This window comes from Lupinus angustifolius, chromosome LG20 (genome assembly GCF_001865875.1).
Source record: "Lupinus angustifolius cultivar Tanjil chromosome LG20, LupAngTanjil_v1.0, whole genome shotgun sequence".
NCBI lineage: Eukaryota > Viridiplantae > Streptophyta > Magnoliopsida > Fabales > Fabaceae > Lupinus > Lupinus angustifolius.
In genome coordinates this window covers 159,534-180,681 of record NC_032028.1, presented here as the reverse complement: position 1 = coordinate 180,681, position 21,148 = coordinate 159,534, and the positions used below count along the sequence as shown (strand labels likewise).

Below are 21,148 nucleotides of genomic sequence, written 5' to 3'. Positions count from 1 at the left end.
TACATATACATTTACATATATATAGTTGAAAACAGCTGGCTACTATTGGGTCACGGGAGATTCAATAATAGAGTGCTTATCTAATAACCCTGCTCATGCTCAGATCTGTCTACCAATACAAAATTGGCAACTATTGTCTTATTACATGAACATCAACATGTATAATAAAAACCCATCTCATTTTCATCAACATCAACATCAACATGTATTTTAAATTCAGATACAAAATACAAAATCATCTTATTACATGCCTATCATTTTCACTTACTACTTTCAAATTGGAATGTTTTGTTTCAATCTCTTCATAGTTTTCATCATTATCTTCACCATTCTTGTAACTCAAAGTTAGAATTTCTTTTCTTCTCTTCCCTACATTACCCTTAAGCCACTCCACCACTTCTTCCATGCTAGGCCTCTTATCAGGGCTAATATCAGTGCACCTCATAGCTATAGTGATCACAGATTTCAATTGCTCTATATCAAATTTCCCCTTCAACTTTGCATCTGCAATATGATTGAACACACCCTTCTGTATATAAGGTGTCACCCACTGAACAATATCCCTTTTCACTCCACCGGGGAGTTTCTCAATCGGTTTCTTGGCACTAATAATCTCTATCAGTAAAATCCCAAAGCTGTAAACATCACAGCTTTCAGAAACTTTGCCCCACATGGCGTATTCTGGTGCCAAGTATCCAAGGGTGCCTTTAACCCTTGTAGTCACATGTGTTACACCCTCTGGTATCAGCTTTGCAAAACCAAAATCAGCAACCTTAGCTTCAAATTCATTGTCTAATAGAACATTGCTTGCTTTTATGTCTCTATGAATGATGTGAGGATTTGCTTCATGGTGCAAATACCTTGACCAAACATGAACATATCATCAATTTCAATAATAAAGTATACATACTAATCTTAATTCTTAAATATTAATGTAAAAATAGAATATTTAAAATAGAAGAAATTGACCAAGAAAACTATGTTTTAATTCTAGCAGGCAAGCATCTGAATAAGTTTCTACATTTAACAGAGTATAATAATAGTTCAATAGATCATGTTAAGTGTTAAAGCATAGAGCTTTGAAGGATATATCTAAAAGAGAGAGGTACTTACGCCAAACCTTCAGCTGATCCAATTGCTATTCTCATTCTTGTAGGCCAATCTAGGAAACAATGAGAAGCAAGATGAGCATGCAAATGGGTGAGCAAGCTGTGATTAGGCATGTAATCATACACAATCAACCTTTCTTCTCCTCCGGCGTAGAATCCTCTCAATCCCAACAAATTCTTATGCCTAACCCTTCCAAGTACTTCCACTTCAACTGCAAACTCCATCTCTGCCTTTGCAGTCATTGCCTTCAACCGCTTCACTGCAATCTGCAACTTCCACAATTAATTGGTCATGCATGCTAGTTATGTTTTGCACATCAGAAACATCATTCATAACTAACACTTTAGAGTTCCTTAATTTCTACATCATCATTTCAATATCTTATTTCACTTCATATATAGTTACTTTCATATATTCCTAAAATTCATGATAACAAATTTAAGGACAAAAATATGTGAATATAATTGCCTCGATGCCTTTACTTGATCGGCCCCAATAAACACTTCCAAATCCACCCTCTCCAATCTTGTTATCTTGATGGAAGTTATTTGTTGCGCGAAGCAACTCCTTCAAGGTGTAAATTTCCCATGGATAGTCCCTGCTACTGTTGTTGTTGTTGACATTCCTGGGAGGATGAAAATCTCTAGTTAGAATATATTGATCACAATTACAATAGCAATCATGTGACCATAAAATGGATTGGTTTGATGAAAGCTTACCCTGTTTTGGTTTGCTCTTCTTCAGAGGCAAAACAGCATAGACATTTTAAGTGCATTTTTTGGTGACAAATTCTCTAGGATGAATAATTAGTAAGAAGTGAGGTTTAAGTTGGAAGAAGAGAGGGAAAATAGAATTGGAAGAAAGAAGAAAGAATATATGGGCAAATGCAAAGAAACAATAAGGCTTATGGTGATGACAAAGGGTTGCCTTGGAAGTCAAGGAGTCTGAAAGTTCATTCAGTATTATACCCCTCGGCTCAAATGTTAAGTGTTTATAAGCTTTTATCAACCAATATTTTCATTGGAAATGTCACATATTTATATATTATTAGTGTTAAATAGGCATTCTAAGCGTTTCATTTATTTACTCATATCCTATATGGCTATATTCTGTGTAACATAATGTACCAACTATTCTTTAATTTTGAAAATATCAATCTATGGATAGTGACGAAATCATTGCTAATACTTCTTCTCTTCTGATATCAGTTTAAAATTGGCAATGAGGGATATATAAAGCCATAGGTATATATAAAAAAGGCTATGGGTGTCTAATGGAGACCGTAAAAGTAAAACATAACTAGTTCACAAAATATCTCAATCAAATGGCTAGCTATTCCGTGCCCATTCATATGATGGAAAGAAGAAACAACTTATTGGTCGAAATTAATTATTCTTTATGAAGTGGTCCAATGAGATTTTTAATTACATCAATGATACAAATAATAAGACTTTTTAAATTGCTTGTTAAATGAGTATTTAAACTTTAAAGAGCGTCACAAATTATAGATAGAGAGGTGATGATATGCTAATCTTAGACCGTCATGTATAGTAAATGGTGATTGGTTCAAATAATATATGTTTATTTCTCTTCAAGAAAAACTTGAGTTTAAATTTTATGTATGGATAAATCGTATCTAGGAGGCTAACTGCACACTATTTTGATTATTCACAACTCGAGTATGATTATCTCATGTATAAGATTCATATGGCTAAACAAAAAAATAAGTTGGTGTGATTATATCTTACTAAATTAGTTCTACTTCTACATCATTACTTTTTAATGAACAGTTATGAACATCATCATTTAAAAAAAAGGATTAATAGTTGTCTTTTGTAGTTGAGTTGGGCATGCTCCCTTTGTATCTCAAACCACATCATACACGTTTTAACCTCCTTTCTTTAACAAAAAAAACCTAAGACCTCATTTTTCCCAAAAACAAAAAGTAACTGAGACACACATATGTAACCTTTATCATTATAGTTAGTACTGTTTCCTAGTCATGCAGTCAATTATTTTCAATAGTACTAGTAGGATACCGGTGTATTCACACGGATATGGTAATGTATTTTGCATAAATTTAATTCAAGATCATAAAGTACAAATAAAATTATTCACAGAGTATAAATAGTAATTGAGCCAAGGGACTAATCAGTAAATATAATTCAACATCATCTGCTTATAAAGTGAGGGGACCATAAAACTCAATCTTCAATGAAGCCTAGCCTCTTGAAGACATAATAACTGTAAACTTAAGGCTAACAAAAACAGGAGAGTGAAAGGGGTAAGGACACTTGTTGCATTGAATGAGAAAAGTACATTAGTTAGGGACACAATTTGCCTCTATGGAAAGAACACAGTGTGGTTCACTTAACTGCTACAACCAAGAGCATATAAATGATATAATCAGATCATATTGTGCTTCTATGGAAATCAACATTCCAATTTCTCATTAATTTATAATGTTACTTGTTATAACGAAAGGTATGTATTACTTGGCTTCTCAACCTAGGCAGAGAGAGAGAGAGAGGACAAAAAACACATACATGTGCAAACTGCAAAGCCAAGTCAAGATTTGCATAAGCAGCAAGTAGTAATATGGATGACCACCAAGCAGTGACTTGGTAAACAAAAAGGGAAGCTACTTTTCATTGCCAAAAGTTATGTGAACTACAAAGATGACCCTCCACTAAGCGTGGGCCATAATTTTCATGGCATGCCTAAAAGTCAGTATGAAAGAAAATGGGTTAATCAATCTCCAACTGGTAGGACCCATTGAATCAAAACTAGGAAAAGTGAAAGAAATAGTATCAAATATCAATAGGATGTAAAAGATGCTATGAACACAACCTTTCCCCCCATAAATCCCCTTACAAATTATTTGTCATTGACAAACTACTGCTAGTAATAACATATTTGTGTCACTGTTGATGAATATGGATAGCTGATGCCAGAAGCATATTTACTTGGTAACCTTGAGTAACTGAAATTGCCTATCATGAACTGCATAAGAGGTTTACCTTACAAGGCCTTGTAGTATTAATATGAAAAATGAAAAATTGTATACCCAAATGAAATTAACCACACCACGCCTCATTCCTAGTAACAATGACAAGAGGTACTCACCGGCTTTCTTCTTTTTTAGACTTGAACGGGAAGTGTGATGGTGAAGAAGAGTGCTCCACTGGCAATTGAGGTGGCTCCAATTCCCCACTAAGCATTCCCACAACCTCATTCATTGAAGGACGGCGAACAGGTGACTTTTGCAAACACAGCAAGGCAAGTTTGATGCATAAAAGAGCCTGTTCTTTATCCAATGACTGAATAGACTGATCAACCAATTCAATGAGCTTCCCCTTGCGTGCACAAAGGCGTGCCCAAGACACGAGATTGGCTCGCTGAAACTCTGATATTGGGGAACTGGTCATCACCTGAAGTGGACGCCTCCCTGAAATGATAACAAGCAATAGAACACCAAAACTATAGACATCACATTTCTCGGATAATACATCTCCATTATAGCCATACTCAGGAGCAACATAAAACATAGTCCCCCTCATACTTGGAGTAGTGCTAACACCACTCTTTGGAATTTCTCCACTAGCTGCAGACTCATAGCTATTCCTGCCAGCTCTTCTTAGCTCCCCACTTATCCCACGAAACCAGGAATCTACGCTACTACCACTGTTCCTTCTACTGTGTTTTGTTTTACTCTTGTTTACATATAAATCACTATACAAAGCATCATCTCTGACCCACAAATCATCATCACTATTTCCGCCATTTCTGTATTGTTGTTGTTTCTTCTTGTTCTTCTTTTTCTCCTTAGCAAGATCCTGAGAATACTCCTCCTTCCACCATTCCCTAACCGGCTTTCTCTTCACCTTGTTCAGAACCTCCTTTTGTTCATCCATTGATTCCCACCATTCCAATTTCTTTTTGCTCTTGTTTTTTCCAGTCTTCCCAATACTTGATCCACTGTTAGAGTCGGCTCCGATTACCAATTCAACCTTCCCTATTTCCTTCTCCACCTCTTTACCAATCCAATCCATCACATAATCCTTCACGACTGGACCTGAACATGAAACTCTAACCTCATTTCCTTTGTGATTCTTCTTCAAAGAACTCATCTCTGCCAATACAGTCACACACTCTGTATCCTCAACTTCACTATCTAACTCTTGATTTATCTTATTCTCACTCTCAACAGCCGAAATCAGAAGTTGATCGGTTTTAAATTGAGCAAGTCCGAAATCAGCAATCTTGGCAGAGAAACAACGATCGAGAAGAATATTACTAGGCTTGATATCACCATGAATAATAGGAGTGTCGAAAGAGTGAAGATACTGAATGCCTTTAGCAATGTCAAAAATAAGATGAAAGCGCTTATTCCAATTAATGAAGTGAGGAGAGTTGCGACGAAGAAGAGCATCGTGGAGGTTACCATTATCCATGAGGTGATAGACAAGAAGAAAACGACGGCGTTGAGGCTCAGAACAAAAACCAATAGGGGGAACGACGTAAGAAGAACGAAGCATGGGAGCGAAAAAGAGTTCGTTGTGGAACTCGCGTTGTCCTTGTAAGGAAGTGGAGTCCATGAACTTGACGGCGACGGGTGTGGAGGATGGAGGGAGAAGGGCGGAGAAGACGGGGCCGAAGCCGCCATGGCCGATGCGAGTGGAGAAGGAGTTGGTGGCACGGCGGAGGGAATGGAAGGAGTAGTGATGAGGGGGGTCGGAGGAAGGGGTGGTGCGTTTGAGACGGAGAGTGAAGAAGCGGAGGCAGAGGAAGAGGAGGAAGAGGACGGAGGCGGAGGAAGCGATGAAAGGGGTTACAAACTCATTATGTGATGGACCTGCTGACGTACCCACTTTACGAGATCGCATGTTTTCTCACTTTTCAGTTTTCAGAATCAAATCAAAGGAATTTAACATCCAAGGACTAAGTAATGTAATTTGTTATATTAATGTTATTATCATCAATCAAATAGTGTTCTAATCAAATTGTGTCAAAAGTCTTCTGTTAATAACCATAAATGTTGAGTAATGAAATATCCATTCCTAACTCATGGTCACATGGTGTCCCAGACATAATTATTCTAGTAGTAAATATTCAGCATAAACAAAATATTGTTGGGTGCTCGTGTAAGTAATATAGGAATGGATTCATTAAACAGAACAAGACCTCGTGTGACAACAATATTTGAGAATCAAGCAATAAAATCTATTTGCTTCACTACATTAACTAGCCCTGCAACTTGAAACTGCATCTTCAGCAATATGAGTTACATAAATGGAGCTACTTATGATAAAAGAGTTCTAAGGTGGATTAAGAGGCACACAAAACAAGATCATTATTAGAAGCAAGCATTTCATTCATGTAATGAAAGTAAAGTGCATACACTTCTCAGCACAGAAAATTTGCTTATTGCAAAAAAGAAATACAGCTTGTGAGTTTCATATTGGAGCCATATATGTTATCACTATTGGGCTTCTAACCTTGTGCACACCATCCTTCCATACCAGGCCTCCAAATTCAGGTTCTTCTGGCCTAGATTTTGCAGTGAAGATAACCTTGTAAGATAGTTTCTGGTATTTTCTAGTGAAATTCAAGGTGTCTGGGACAACTTTGAGAGAAGCACCTTTGAATGCTGAAACAACAACATGGTATTTAGAAACAGGAGGGCCAACATTGGTGGCAGTTCTGTGACTTGTTAAAACTGAAATGGATTTTTGCTCTGGAAACACTACTGATATGGCAGGGTAGTTCAAGTCACCAGGACTTGCAAGAGAGTGTGTGCAAGACCTGTTTGAATATTTGCCAAAAACTGCTAATTGTGCTTGACTTTGCTTCTGTGTACACAGGAACTCAAAGTAATCCTTTGGCTCGATGTCATAGACTAAACCTGGATCAAGAGCTCTTGAAGGGTTGATGTGTCCAGCACCATGATCATAAGGAGTTGAAGATGCAGCAGTTGAAGCATCTCTAAGAGGCTTGATGGTGTTGTCATGAACATAAGCTGTTGTCATCAGAGCAGATTTTATAGCAGCTGGACTCCATTCTGGATGCTTAGACTTCACCAATGCTGCAATGCCACTTACATGTGGACATGACATTGAAGTTCCAGAAAGTATATTGAACTTAACTCTCCTATGATCTGTTGATAAACTTGACGGACCAATGGCTCCACTCCAAGCAGCAAGAATGTTCACACCAGGAGCCACAACATCAGGCTTCAAAATCTCAAGGGTGAGAAAATTAGGCCCTCTTGATGAAAATGCTGCTACTACAGGAGAAGGTCTAATTCCCAACCTTGTGTTCAAAAAAGCTAGATTTGCAGTAGCTTTTCTACTTGTCAAAACATAATCTTTAAGTTCTTTACCTTCTTTCTCTCCTATAGCAACTGCTGGAATGAGGTGACAATCAGCAACAAGTTCTTCTCCATTAGCTGCAGTGTTTGTAAGAACCATTCCTAATCCCCCAGCATTTTTCACCACCTGGCCCTTCTGCACCCTTGGACTAATCCCTCTATCACAAATCACAATCTTTCCTGAAACTCTTTTTGGATCTAAAGTTCCTTCCAAGCACAAAGATCTTGGATCAGGACTGGTGGAATTACTTCCCATGTATATCAAAGGATATTGTTTCTTAGCAGATAACATGTTTCTCCCTTTATAGAGTGAGACTCCAGTAACATTTACACCATTCCCAAGCTTAACATATGCAGGGAAATCCCTATCCATTGTGCTGGCTCCAACTGTGGTGATCCAAGGTGACACATTTGTGAGGGTAACGGGTTCAGGTCCTGCATTTCCAGCTGAGCATGAAACAAAAACACCTCTTTCCATTGCTCCAAATGCAGCCACAGATAAACTGTCGTGGTAATAGGAGGAGATTCCACCACCCAAAGAGATGGATAGAACATTCACTCCATCAGCTACAGCTTTATCAACTGCTGATAGAATATCTGAGCTGAAGCATCCACCAGTCCAGCACACTTTATAAGCTGCAATCCTTGCACCTGGTGCCATTCCTCTTGCTGTGCCATAAGCATAGCCTTGAAGGTTAGCACCATGCACCGGAGATCCAGCAACAGTGGCTGCAGTATGGGTGCCATGACCATCTTGATCTCTTGGTGATTTGTATTCTGTTCGCTCATCAAATTTACCTGTTGCTGCTTCATATCCATGGTAGAATATTCTTGCCCCTATAATCTTCTTATTGCAGTGGCTTTTTCTGAAGTCTCTACCAGTCTCACATTCACCTTTCCAGTGAGAAGGTACTGCTCTCAAACCTGTGTCATTGAAGCTTTCACTTTCTGGCCAAATCCCAGTGTCTAACACTCCAACTATAACATCATGGTCTACTAACTTTTTTGACCCGATGTTATTAGTGCTACGATGCAGATTTTCAAGACCAAGGAAAGTTGGACTTCTTGTGGTGTGTAACTCATACTTTGTATCAGGGAATATGGCCAAAACACCATCTTCTGCTTCTAGCTTCTCAGATTCTTCTTGGCTTAACTTGGCAGCCAGTCCATGAAAAGCAGTTTGGTAAGTATAGATTATTCTCTCTTCATAGTCCATCTCAGCTTCTACTGAGTTGGAAACTACTGATTGAACTTTTGATGAGTACCAATCAAGGTGATTGGAGAAGGTGTTTGGCATTGCTGACTTGTCCATTTGAATGATGTAAGTTTTCTTGACAAGCTGAGCATTTGCAAATAAGGTTATACTAGTCAAGATAAGAAAGCTTGTTAGAATGTAAGACATCTTTTCCATTGAAGTGATTGGAATCTTGGACATTTATTTTTACATGCTACAAAGAAGGAAGAAGATGGGAAATAATTTAATAGGGGTTTATAATTGATTTTTGATGCACTGTGTTGTGTGTTCTGATGCCTGAAATATATTGAAGATAAGGGACTTTGACACCACCAATGCACACGCAATAAAGGTAAGAGTTTCCCTTCCGTGAATGCAAAGTTGAATAGTGGAGTTAAAAGAGCTGCTTAGTGGTTGGTGCAACAATTTAATATGGCTACGGTTCACTGAATTCTGTGCAGTAAAAAAAATTCTTGGTTTAAGTTATCTGTATTGTAAGTTTGTAAGAACACTTGGAAGTAAAGAAAGACAATATTTAGTTGTTATTTTTCTCAGGTTAAGTAACTTTGTTAGTAGTAAAAATACATTTATTTTCACAATACTGTAGTTGCACTTTCCAGCACTTAGCATCGTGTGAGATTAACTGATTATGGATGTGTTAAATCTGATTAGAAGATTTAGATTTATCTAAAATATAGGAATGCAGAATGCTGATATGTTAGTAATATGTAAGATAGTGAAAAGGGTATTTTGAGGACTTAGAACTCTTCAAAGTTATTACTCTATTCACTTTAATTTGCTTTACTCTGACATTGGTTTACGAAAGGGTGTTGGGTATAAGCAACAAGAAATGTCAATGCAAGTGTTGGGTCTCAACATTTAATCAAACTGTAATGTAATGATTCTTGTTATGAATGATGGATCAATGGAGTCCTAAAAACGAGCATGCAAGTTCAATCATGATAACTAGAGCCATTATTTAAAATTAAAGATTAGTATATAATAGTAAAATTTACAGATACAGAACATAAATGTAGTATTAAATATTCATTATTGAAGTACTAACGTACAGATGAAGTTGTTGGCTCATAATAAATGGTCCAACGGGTGCTTGCTTCCATAAATAAGGTGATGCCCCGGCCAGGGTTCAAATCTCACAAATCCCACCTGCAAAATTTTATACCTTCAAACTATATATGCTACAAAAACAATTCTACATATATAGTCATTTTGAGCAAATATACTTAAACCAAGCTGTTCAAACATTTTCATGCAACTACATTTTTTATTAAACACTTTCTTATTGCAAATAAACATAATTACTAACTTATAATCCCTTCAAATTAGTCTCAAATACACACCAAATCTTGGAGACAGTGTCTAAGGTCGTGTGATGATTCACCTGGCCACAGAAGCTATCACCCTGAAATTTCACTTTTTTTATATAAAAAAGGTGACAGACCCAACACTTCATCGTGCAGATAACAATTAATATGATAGAGAATGCAAGTAACCTCCTTAGTCAGATAATCATTTAATACAAAAATGAACGTTGACACTTGCCTCTCACTTTCAATAAGAATAGTTAACAAATTTACAAATGAATGCCCACTTGCTTAATAACAAAGCTTTTGTAAGTCTACCTCACTCACTTAGTCAGAAATTAGGATAGTATAATCATAACTGAAACATTATCAACTCATAATTTAAATATGAATGATAGTACTAAGGATTAAAAGAAGATTGATAGTACATTTTGAAGAAAAAAGAAAAGTAACTTTAGAATAGAATTATGAAGAATTCTATAATAAAAGTATTTGCAGAGCCCTTAATCCAAATCTAATATTGGGTATTGATGGATAGAATCAGACCATGGGCCATTGTTGGAGTCTCGAACCATTGTTGTGTTAAGAGACTTCAAAACAACACTATTGCACTTGGGGCCACTTCCCATTCCAAGTAGCCAAACCTTATGACCACATTGCACTCTTTCCTTGGCTTCCAAGTAAGCTAGTTGATACCATATTGCAGATGAAGATTGGTTCCCAAACCTGTGAAGTGTCATCAATGCAGCTTCAACATCTCTCTCTGATAGCTTCAACCCTTTCCCTACTTCTCTTATCACTGCCCTCCCTGAGCATGGCAAGCAGAAGTGCTGTATCACACTCTTGAAATCTGGAACATAAACACCCTCACACTTTATAAACTTTTTCTTTATCACCGAAACGACATGGTAGAACCTTTCTGAAAGAGGCAATATCTCAGAACCCAAGATTGATATGTTTGAACGGAGAGTTTCAGCAGCTATAACAAGCAAGTCCCTTGTGAGTGTCACACCAAGTTTTCCTTCTGAATCCTCTTCCCTTATGGCAGATAAATAAGCTGTGTTGTCAAAAGCTCTTTGTGTTCTGAGTGTTTTAACCAACTTGTACTTTGCATTTCTCTTTGCTTCTTTCTTGTTTGAGAGAAGAATAGCTGCACTTCCCATCCTGAATAAGCAGTTGATAAGAAGCTTGGCTTTTTCATTTCCAGAATACCAACCTGTTGATAAAATCTCTGTGCTAAGAATGATAACATTAGAGTTGTTGTGAACTCTAAGAAGATTTTTAGCCATGTCAAGACATAGAGCACTTGCACTGCACCCCATGCCAGAGACATTGTAGCTTTTGATATCACTTCTCATAGAGTATTTGTTTATGAGAATAGAAGTTAGAGAAGGTGAGGGACAAAAGCCACTGCAGTTTATGATAAGTATGTCTATGTCAAAGGGTGAAATGTTAGTTTTGGATAAAAGATCATCCATGATAGGGAAAAGAACCATTTGCACCTCTTTGATGGATTCACTTTGGTGAGTCTTTGGAGGAATGTAGTGTAAGGCAGGAGGGAGGTAAGTTTGTTCACTTTGTCCTGAAGATTTGAGGACTTTGGCCATGAAAGCTACACTCTCGTTATTGAAAATATCAAACATGGAAGCATTTTGAAGGAACTTTGAAAAGGGTACCCTGCAATGGCTTGGGGGTTTGAAACATGAGAAATCAATAAGGTAAATGGGACATGGTTTAGATAAGAAGTTGTTAAGGATGAAGCATAGAAAGAGGAAAGAAAGAAGGAGGAAATGGAAGATTAGATCCAAGTGTAGAAGAAGTAAGAAGGCTTCAAAAGATGTTGCAAGTGAAAGGGTGAATGGCCAAAGAAATTGTGAGAAAAGAGTGATTGCATGGGAAAGAGGGGAATAGTTATGGTTGGAAATGGTTTCTTCCATAATACTGTGGTAAGTGGTAAGTAATAGGTGTGAAAAGTAAAGGGTATGCATGTATAAATAGAATTGAAGGAGTAAATAAGGAGACATATATATATAAAGAAGAATAAGTGTCTCTCAACTTACACTTCCTCTATGTATATTATAATGTATTACAGTTGGCAGGTGAGCCCTTCAACCATCACACTTAAAACTTTCCCGTAATCAAGAAAGTAAATAATAAATGAATCAACAAAGCATTAACGTTAACATAATATAATGGTTATGTTCTACCCATTCTTTATTCACAAAATACATTTTAATTATTTTATCTGCCCAATTGTTATAACCACCAGGACTCAGCATGATAAGGCATAAGTAAATTTAAGTTATGATTTAGAAATTATAACAAAATGCCCATCTCATAATTTCATGTGAAAATCATTTTTCATCCTGAGTTGAGTGTAGTCACAAATTGGTTGCATCTTGTTGTGGCAAGTCATACACTGAAATGATATAGACTTGGATGGAGATATACTTTCATATGGGTGAAGAGGACCCGACTTTACCCACTCATCTGGCTTGATACAATTATGATCGGGACCGCTCATTTCACCAAGTCATTTTTCATGGCAGAGATTCGGCATAGTCATTTAGAGATAGCATAGGATCTATTTGTATTGATCATCTAAAAATTGTTAATTTCAAATCAAAGAGAAATAACATGAATAGCCACATTTTTTATAAATAAGTTGTATTAAAAATAATATAAGGGGTGCTAAACCAATATAAAAGATCATGAATTGATCTTATTTGAAGCTAAGATAATACAAATTTTTTTTATCATTACATCAAATGAAAAAGACTAAAGAAATTGAAGCAACCTTAGATATGAACCAAAATCAAGATCTAACTTGAATAAATCTATAATAATATGCAAATAACATTCATGACAACCAAATAATATGGTAAAACTTTACAAAAATAAAAAGATCGCCCTACCCTTTTCATTTTTTTGGTAATGTATAGTATCTATGCACCATTGGTAAAAAGATTTATTTTTATTATCATTTTTTTGTATTCATTTTTTGAAGAATCAGCCATGATATATAATATATACACATACATTTCTTTCTCATTTTTGTATGGTTGTTATAGAAAAAATGAGTAATTGGTTGAATAAAATAAATCAAAATTTGATTGGTTATTGCTCAAATTATGGGGAGGAAGAAAACATCAACAATACAAACTACAAAGGGTTGTTAGTTCTTATAAGGACCAAAGTATATTGAAGATCGGACTCTTGTCCTGAATGATAGTTTTTTTACGGTAATTTAATTAACCTTTTTAAGAATTAAGTTTAAATTTTTAATATTACTAATACATGTATACAATTTTTTATAGGAGATCAATCTTTACTCTCATTTATTTATGCTTTATAAACCTTAAACGTGCTTTTTAATCCCAATCATGCGCATCTTAACTTGATTAACTTTATTTTATAATATATTATGCATTGACCAATACATATATTATTATGTCTATCTTATTTACTTAAAAGTATATATTATTTAAGTGGAATATATTCAAATCACGAATTCTTTATATTTATACTACTTGTGCGATGAGTAAATTTTGAATACATTGATTTATTTAAAAGACTTGTGTTAAAAAGTATTCTAAAAAGTATTACCATCCCAATACTAAATCAAACCGTTCTCAAAATGTAAAAACATCAATTTTCAAGATAAGAAATCAATTTTCTATTTCTTACACATTTGTCAACATCCCCATATTTAAAAGAGTAAAATAAATGCACTTACATTCTAAAAGTTTTATATATTATCAGTTCATCATTTGTCATTTATTTTTAATAATTATTAATTCTTCAAAAAATATAAAACAAATTGATGATGAATGATATATTAACGATGTATAAATATTATACTCTAATGTTAAAACTCTGATCCATTCGGATTTGAAAATTGATTTTCCTGATTTGAAACAGTGCTGTATATTAAACACATAATTAAGTTAGTCATGATTTGAAGATTGGTTTTTTTATCCACGTGACACGTCTTATTATTAAAATTTAAGAGTGAATGAAGATGAGAGAATTGTAATTTTAAGAAAAATAAAGATTAAACATTTGGAAAAAAAATTGCGTTGGGAAAGTTGTTACCAATATTAATAATTTAATATGGGTCCATGAAAACTCAATATTTAAAGAGTAAATATCACTCATATTTCTGATTTTTAATCCGAGTATATAAAGCATTCATCATTTTTTACATATATATATATATATATATAAATCATATCTAATTTATATAAGAGTTTAAAATATGTGGATTCATTAGTATAAAGTTTTTTACACTAACAATGTAAAGTTGTATTACTTTTATTTAAAAGTTAATAATAGTTAATAAATCAATGATATTACTATAAAATTGTCCGATCATTAAAAATTTCCATACATTTTCATAATATAATAGTATATACATATGAAGCTTCATAATTCCTAGGAATTCAATTACTGTTTATCTCATACGAAAATGAAGACATGTAAAATTTGTCTAATTTTGGTTATTTATAAACTTAATAATTTGTCACAAAATGAAAAATATTTATTGTATGATTGGTATGTATAATTTAATCAAAGATATCTTATAAATAGTAATATATGAATATAGTAAACAAATAGTAAATATTTAAATTAAAAAACATATTTATCCAGTTATTACTTATTATCAAAATCAATAATAATGGTATTCTAATCATCATTGATTTTCACCCTAAAATAATAACTTTACCTTTCATATATTCAATGAAAGCTTTCAATGATTTAATTTAAGGTTTTGACAACTTGTAAATAAATGAGAAAATATATATACCCATTGGTATAAGATTTTTTATATTATCAATATAAAACTGAAATTGTACTACTATGACGATCATCTAGTAATGTAAGATTTTATTAGATTCCAAGATGAACAAAAGGTTAAAGATACAATTCTTAAAAACAACACTTATTAAAGAAGAGACACGATAAAAAAAAAAGATAAATCACATGTAAGAAAAAGGTAAAGGATACCTTGTAATACAAAAAAACTGAAATTACATCTATGGTAATGCTAGTCCTGTAGTCAAATGATAAAGACAATCAGAAAAGTTTGAACCAATCACAATTTTATCTTTCTTCATCATAATCATAGCTATGCTGTCAATCCTCTCTTATATAGTATTTTTTCGGATGATAATAAAATAAATATAACAATAATAAAATTTAAGTTGTATTTTTATACGAGTATAATATTTATCTTTAAAGTTCAACCCCCCTATTTTCAATATCTTCCATTACTCTATCTAATCATATCATATATATATATATATATATACAGCAAATAGAGAGGTGAAAAAGAAGAAGCAAGCATGGGTAGGGTATTATGGCGTTCATCTTTGATAGTTACTGTAATCTTGGAACTAGTCCAATTCTGTATTTGTAAGCATGAAGAAGTAGCAACACCACCTTTGCCAATTCTCCCTCTCCCAACATATTCACAGTTGAAATGGCAAGAAAGGGAAATCATAATGTTTCTCCATTTTGGTGTGAACACATTCACTAATAGAGAATGGGGCACTGGCAATGAAAAACCATCAATTTTCAACCCTTCTGGCCTTAACACAAGTCAATGGGCAAGTGTAGCAGCAGAGGCAGGAATATCATTGATGATATTAACTGCAAAACACCATGATGGGTTTTGTCTTTGGCCTTCTAAGTACACTCCACATTCTGTCATTAACAGTCCTTGGAAAAGTGGCAAGGGTGATGTTGTCCAAGACTTTGTTAATGCAGCCACTGCACAACATATTGATGTTGGGATTTATCTCTCACCATGGGATAAACATGATCCTAGATATGGTCATGATGTGCCTTACAATGAATACTATTTGGCTCAATTGCAAGAGCTTCTCAATAAGTCAGTTAACTCTCATTCTTTTATGGTTTGCTAATTAGTGATGACTTTGTTTTTTATTGACCTTTATTTATGTTACCTATTTTGTAGGTATGAAAATATAAAAGAAATTTGGTTTGATGGAGCAAAGGATCCAAAGGCACAAAATGTGTCATATTACTTTTCAGATTGGTTTTCTATGGTGAAGGGGTTGCAGAGTTCTATCAATATATTCTCTGATTCTGGTCCTGATGTTAGATGGGTTGGAGATGAAACAGGAACTGCAGGGGACACATGTTGGTCTACCATTAACCGAACCTCTCTATCAATTGGAGATCCAGACATTGCTGAGTAAGTTCTCTATCAATTTTAAGATGCTTATGTTTTACTTTAACAAGCCTTGGCACTTGCTAATATCACAATGCAGGTATCTAAACACTGGTGATCCGAGAGGGACAGATTGGCTACCAGCAGAATGTGATGTTTCAATCAGACAGGGATGGTTTTGGCATAAGTCAGAGTCACCAAAAAAGCTATCAGACCTGCTAGATATTTATTACAACTCTGTTGGCAAAAATTGTGTGTTACTTCTCAATGTGCCACCTAATACAACTGGCCTTATATCTGACACTGATGCTCATAGGTTGAAAGAATTTAGACGTGCAATTAACACAATTTTTCATCACAATCTAGCTGAAAGGTGTTCCATTAAAGTAAGTAGCCAAAGAGGGGGCAAAGAAGGAGTTTTTGGACCAGAAAATATGCTAGATAGTGACCACTTGTGGTCATACTGGACCCCAAAGGAAGATGGAGATGAAAAGGACCATTGGATTGAAATATGGAGCAGGGATGGGAATTTAAGATTCAATGTGATTAGAATACAAGAAGCAATTGGATTTGGTCAAAGGATCAAAGAGCATGAGATTTATGTGGATGGCAAAGTTATAATCAAAGGTACAACAGTGGGCTACAAAAGGCTTCATAGGCTTGATGAAGATGTGGGGCATGCACATGTTGTGACCATCAGAATCATAAAAGCAAGAGGAGTGCCTCTTATTTCTTCTATTGGTTTGCATTTTGATCCTTTCTGGCACTCAAGGCTTACAGTCGCCACAAAATAGGAGCATAGCATATATTGTTTTATGTTGTAAAGGAGTGAAATAAAAATATGCTACTTTTAATAACTTAAATAAAGGCTTGAATATTTACATTAGCACACATGTTGCTTTCATGCTTTGTATGATCTTATTAAACTACTATCAAATAGTAACTTGTAACCATCAACTGCATGATGTTCCTTAATATATTTTGTTATGTTTGCATGGGTAGAAAGAAATTAGTGGGAACAGCTTTAATTAAGGCGTAGTCCAGTTAGTAAGAGATGATGGATAATACATATTATTGAGTTTCTTAGATGATTACAAATTATTATTCTCCTGGAGAATTAGAAAAGTAGATATTTTAGTCTCAATAAAGGTTGTGCTGGTTCTAGCAGTAGAGGCACAATTTGGCATTCATCTATTTTATTTTCTAAAATATTAGTACCATAACATAAGGTATGGTGTGTTAGTCATATATAATCTGGAAAGGATGTATCTTTGTAAGACTATCATTTCATTCTCTGGGAATTGAAGCATACACATAAAGGCCACCATCAATTTGTAGAGTGAATGCGGTTCTGTATTTTACTGATTTGTTTTGGTCTGCCAGTTTGAAGCTGTGGCTGCCTAAAAGGATTGCACAAAATATCTTCATCTGTCTGTATGCAAATTCCTTGCCTAGGCACATTCTTGGACCAGCCTGTGTGATGAGATCACATTTAGTGAAGTTCTATAAAATACTAAATGTACTGAAATATGAAATTTCTGTTACTATCTAAGAATGCCGCGTAATGCTTGAGTTCCGGCTATATTGGCTATATATAAATTAGAAGTAGCAACTAGCAAGTAGCAGTTTCCTACCTGGAAGGCCGTGAACTTAAAAGGGCTTTCGTTCTTGAAATTTCCATTTTTATCAAGCCATCTCTCTGGCCTGAACTTCTCACAATCTTCACCCCATAAGGATTTCATCCTTCCCATCACATATGGTTGGAATGACACAATATCACCTTTCCTCACACTAAATCCATCCGGCAACGTGTCATCCATAAAACAAAACTTGGTTTCCTATAATAGCAGCATAAATTTGGTTATAATAACAAGCCTCCTCACTAACACTAATGCACAAATTATAAATATCAATTCATGTTAATTTAGCCTTGTTACCACTGGCACTGCAGGGTACAGCCTAATTGTTTCAGTTAAAGCTGCATGGAGATACTGCATCTTTTCCATGGTTTCTTCAGTTATACTAGCTCCAAGTTCATCAATATTTGATCCATCTGATACTTTTGTTGCTTCCCTAATTTCTTGTGCAATCTTCTCCTGCACATGAGGATGCTTGCATAACAAGTAAAAGAACCAGGATAGAGTAATTGATGTTGTATCTTTCCCTGCAATGATAAAACTCAATATAAAGTCTCTAAGGTACTTTGGATCTGTCTCTTCCAATTCTATAAAGCTTGATAAAATGTCTCCCTTCATCACCTGTAAAGTTTATGTGGTGTCAATTAATAAATAACATTTGTAGTAGTAAGTGATATTTCTTTTCATCATACTGTACCTTTTTGTGTTGCTCAATCTTGCTTTTAATTAGTTTATACACAAATTCATCAACAATTCTTAGATTTTTCCTAACCACTGCTTCTGATCCAATGTTCAGCAACCGTTGAATCTTCCAAAGAAAGTTGAAAAATCGATACATGATAGCAGCACTTGCTTCATTGATAGCATATGAGAATTGTGTACCTTCTTCATAGGTTCCACACATGGTGTCCAGTTCTACACCAAGGACAACCTTGAACACAGAATCTAGAGTGGATTTCATGAACAGATCCTGCCAATAAGCAAGATGAGACCAAGATTGTGATTCCAAAGGTTCAAAAGAAATTCCTCTATCACTTAACTAACGGTAGAGAGACTAACACCAAAACTTATAGAATATTTAAGGATTATGAGCAGTAAAAAGAAGATAAGGGAGTGAATGAAAATCGACTCAAGTTGCAAGGATTCTTTAAATAACATCTTACCTGCAGCTCAATGACATTGTTTGATATTGCAGCTTCAGACACTATCCCTGCTAGTTTTATTGCATTAGATTTGAACACTGAACTGCTCAAGTCTCTGAATAGCTTGGTTGAGAATTGATAGCTTGCCGCCTTTCTCTGATGTCGCCACTTCTCTCCATCCACTGTGAATATGCCATTTCCAAGAAGATCTGTCAAGACATTAATTTGATACCATCCCTGCAGTGAATGAAGTCTTTTAAGAAACTCCTTGTCTTTTGATTATATATAATTTATATCATGTCTTTTGATTATAAAATACCTTGCCATAGTTTGCAAAGTTTGTGAGCAGGATATGCTGAATATTAGGAGGGTCTGCAGTGTAGACCTCACTTCTGGTGAAGCTCAACAACCTAAAACTTTTTGTCTGACTTGTAAGGTCGGTCATGTAATCAAGCACCCTATGAAAGTTGAACAGTTGGTGCAACACAGTGCCAGCAACAGGGTGGTATCTTCTTTTATTGTCATAAAATATTTTGCCATGAACTTTGATAATAAAATAAGCTAAAATTAAAGCAACTAGTGTTGGAAAGAGAAGGAGAAAGTCTAGGAACTTCATTGCTAGGGAAGACTGAAAATGTAAGTAACAGAATAGTGGATATAAATAGAATGCCATACTGTGAGGAAACATGGCTCACTGCCAAAGTGGATATAATCACGTTTACTTCTCTTGCAACTCTTTTTGTATCACTGCCAAAGTTGCTTAATATTGTTTGCAACTCTTTTTGGATATAATCACGTTTACTTCTCTTGCAACTCTTTTTGGATCACTGCCAAAGTTGGTTAATATTGTTTGCAACTCTTTTTGGATCACTGCCAAAGTTGGTTAATATTGTTTGCAACTCTTTTTGGATCACTGCCAAAGTTGCTTAATATTGTTTGCAACTCTTTTTGTATCACTGCCAAAGTTGCTTAATATTCTTTGCAACTCTTTTTGGATCACTGCAAAAGTTGCTTAATATTGTTTGCAAGTCCTTTTGGATCACTGCAAAAGTTGCTTAATATTGAATACTCCAAGCAATTGGCATTTTGATTAGCAATGAAGATTGCTGCATTTGGACACCTTGCATAACATTTATTCAATGTTAATTAAGAATGAGTATTTTGCTCATTCTTGCTCAACACCTCTCAAGGCTTTGTATTTTGATGGTGCATCACAACTTCAACAAAATCACTTACAGATAGATTTGTCTCTTTTTGGCTTTAAGGGGTTTCCACATAACGCTCATAACGATTGATCTGATTCTGTGTTTCCACATAACGCTATATTTCTAATACATTATATACTATATATTATTTTTTTGAGTTTAAAATCTATGTATTGACATTGTAAAGATTTTTACATTGTCAGTACATCATTCATTATTGATTTATGTTATTTTTGTTTGACAATCAATGATGGTTAATAAATGTCAAGGGTGAATGATTTGCTAAGAGTGTAAAATCACTTACATTGTTAGTGTATACATATTAAATCCTTATTTTTTGCCGCATGGTTAAGAACATATACAGTCTATTTGCGTTGTCTCTCTAAGTATAAGGAAAAACTTCAAAATTTCTTATTTTGAAATGATATATCCTTCAAAATTCAATGTTTAAATATATAAAATGTCATAGTATGGAAGAATGTGATTTTATGATCGGAGAGACCAAAATTGTAAATGACTTTAAAAATTTAAGAGTTAATGGAATGAATGTTTGGTCCTTGTTATCATTACAAATATCAATAGAATCAAAATTATTATATTCATTTTCATCACCTAATATTATTAAGTTTAAAATATTTATATCAACTTAATAACTAATTGATTTGAATTATAAATATTTTTAATTGGAATTAAAATCAAAATAAATTCATTTATTTGATCAATTATTTCAATAGTTGTTGTAAGTCTTGTTTATAAAAATTTCTCATTTTTAGTGATCTTATAGATTTGTATAAATACTTTGAACTTGACATATATTGAGTTATCAAAATTGACACATGTAGATCATTGGATAAGAAATGGCGTAGTTATCAGTATTGTAAAGAAAAAATAAATAATATAACTATAACTAATAGTCTAATACACACCAA

General features: G+C 34.5%; 5 protein-coding genes across 6 annotated transcripts; 1 reads left to right on the top strand and 4 right to left on the bottom strand.

Moving 5' to 3' along the window:
* On the bottom strand, positions 161 to 6,034 carry LOC109335602 (receptor-like serine/threonine-protein kinase At4g25390). Its single transcript, XM_019571746.1, has 4 exons — positions 4,237 to 6,034; positions 1,579 to 1,735; positions 1,114 to 1,376; positions 161 to 860 (listed from the first exon to the last, which is right to left on the bottom strand). The coding sequence occupies exons 1-4, from the start codon at positions 5,994 to 5,996 to the stop codon at positions 236 to 238; spliced, it is 2,805 nt and encodes a 934-aa protein (XP_019427291.1). The 5' UTR covers positions 5,997 to 6,034; the 3' UTR covers positions 161 to 235.
* LOC109336711 (subtilisin-like protease SBT1.3) lies at positions 6,328 to 9,316 on the bottom strand. Its single transcript, XM_019573468.1, has one exon. It carries the CDS (start codon positions 8,913 to 8,915, stop codon positions 6,567 to 6,569), a length of 2,349 nt encoding a protein of 782 aa, XP_019429013.1. The 5' UTR covers positions 8,916 to 9,316; the 3' UTR covers positions 6,328 to 6,566.
* On the bottom strand, positions 10,500 to 11,979 carry LOC109335686 (3-ketoacyl-CoA synthase 5-like). The gene has a single exon (XM_019571842.1). The coding sequence runs from the start codon at positions 11,974 to 11,976 to the stop codon at positions 10,543 to 10,545; it is 1,434 nt and encodes a 477-aa protein (XP_019427387.1). The 5' UTR covers positions 11,977 to 11,979; the 3' UTR covers positions 10,500 to 10,542.
* Positions 15,347 to 17,123, top strand: LOC109335151 (alpha-L-fucosidase 1-like). The gene is made up of 3 exons (XM_019571239.1): positions 15,347 to 15,932; positions 16,020 to 16,259; positions 16,336 to 17,123. Exons 1-3 carry the CDS (start codon positions 15,385 to 15,387, stop codon positions 17,027 to 17,029), a joined length of 1,482 nt encoding a protein of 493 aa, XP_019426784.1. The 5' UTR covers positions 15,347 to 15,384; the 3' UTR covers positions 17,030 to 17,123.
* On the bottom strand, positions 17,490 to 19,653 carry LOC109335767 (cytochrome P450 704C1-like). 2 transcript variants are annotated; one of them, XM_019571939.1, is made up of 6 exons: positions 19,334 to 19,653; positions 19,036 to 19,251; positions 18,570 to 18,842; positions 18,173 to 18,493; positions 17,870 to 18,073; positions 17,490 to 17,708 (listed from the first exon to the last, which is right to left on the bottom strand). In XM_019571939.1, the coding sequence occupies exons 1-6, from the start codon at positions 19,628 to 19,630 to the stop codon at positions 17,523 to 17,525; spliced, it is 1,497 nt and encodes a 498-aa protein (XP_019427484.1). In that variant the 5' UTR covers positions 19,631 to 19,653; the 3' UTR covers positions 17,490 to 17,522. The 2 variants fall into 2 exon arrangements, 1 of the variants encoding a protein (XP_019427484.1); XR_002106249.1 differs by lacking the exons at positions 17,490 to 17,708; positions 17,870 to 18,073; positions 18,570 to 18,842; positions 19,036 to 19,251 and having other exon boundaries at positions 18,320 to 18,399; positions 19,334 to 19,402.

Bases quoted from the DNA above. Each gene is read 5' to 3' on its own strand.
- LOC109335602 (XM_019571746.1), bottom strand. From the start codon at position 5,996: ATGCGATCTCGTAAAGTGGGTACGTCAGCAGGTCCATCACATAATGAG. The intron at 1,736-4,236 runs GTGAGTACCTCT...TCATCCTCCCAG, and splicing joins TCTAAAAAAGAAGAAAGCCG to GAATGTCAACAACAACAACA. The intron at 861-1,113 runs GTAAGTACCTCT...TGTTTGGTCAAG, and splicing joins GGATCAGCTGAAGGTTTGGC to GTATTTGCACCATGAAGCAA.
- LOC109336711 (XM_019573468.1), bottom strand. From the start codon at position 8,915: ATGTCCAAGATTCCAATCACTTCAATGGAAAAGATGTCTTACATTCTA.
- LOC109335686 (XM_019571842.1), bottom strand. From the start codon at position 11,976: ATGGAAGAAACCATTTCCAACCATAACTATTCCCCTCTTTCCCATGCA.
- LOC109335151 (XM_019571239.1), top strand. From the start codon at position 15,385: ATGGGTAGGGTATTATGGCGTTCATCTTTGATAGTTACTGTAATCTTG. The intron at 15,933-16,019 runs GTCAGTTAACTC...CCTATTTTGTAG, and splicing joins TTGCAAGAGCTTCTCAATAA to GTATGAAAATATAAAAGAAA. The intron at 16,260-16,335 runs GTAAGTTCTCTA...ATCACAATGCAG, and splicing joins GGAGATCCAGACATTGCTGA to GTATCTAAACACTGGTGATC.
- LOC109335767 (XM_019571939.1), bottom strand. From the start codon at position 19,630: ATGAAGTTCCTAGACTTTCTCCTTCTCTTTCCAACACTAGTTGCTTTA. The intron at 18,494-18,569 runs GTACAGTATGAT...TAAACTTTACAG, and splicing joins AGATTGAGCAACACAAAAAG to GTGATGAAGGGAGACATTTT. The intron at 17,709-17,869 runs GTAGGAAACTGC...CTCATCACACAG, and splicing joins TTAAGTTCACGGCCTTCCAG to GCTGGTCCAAGAATGTGCCT.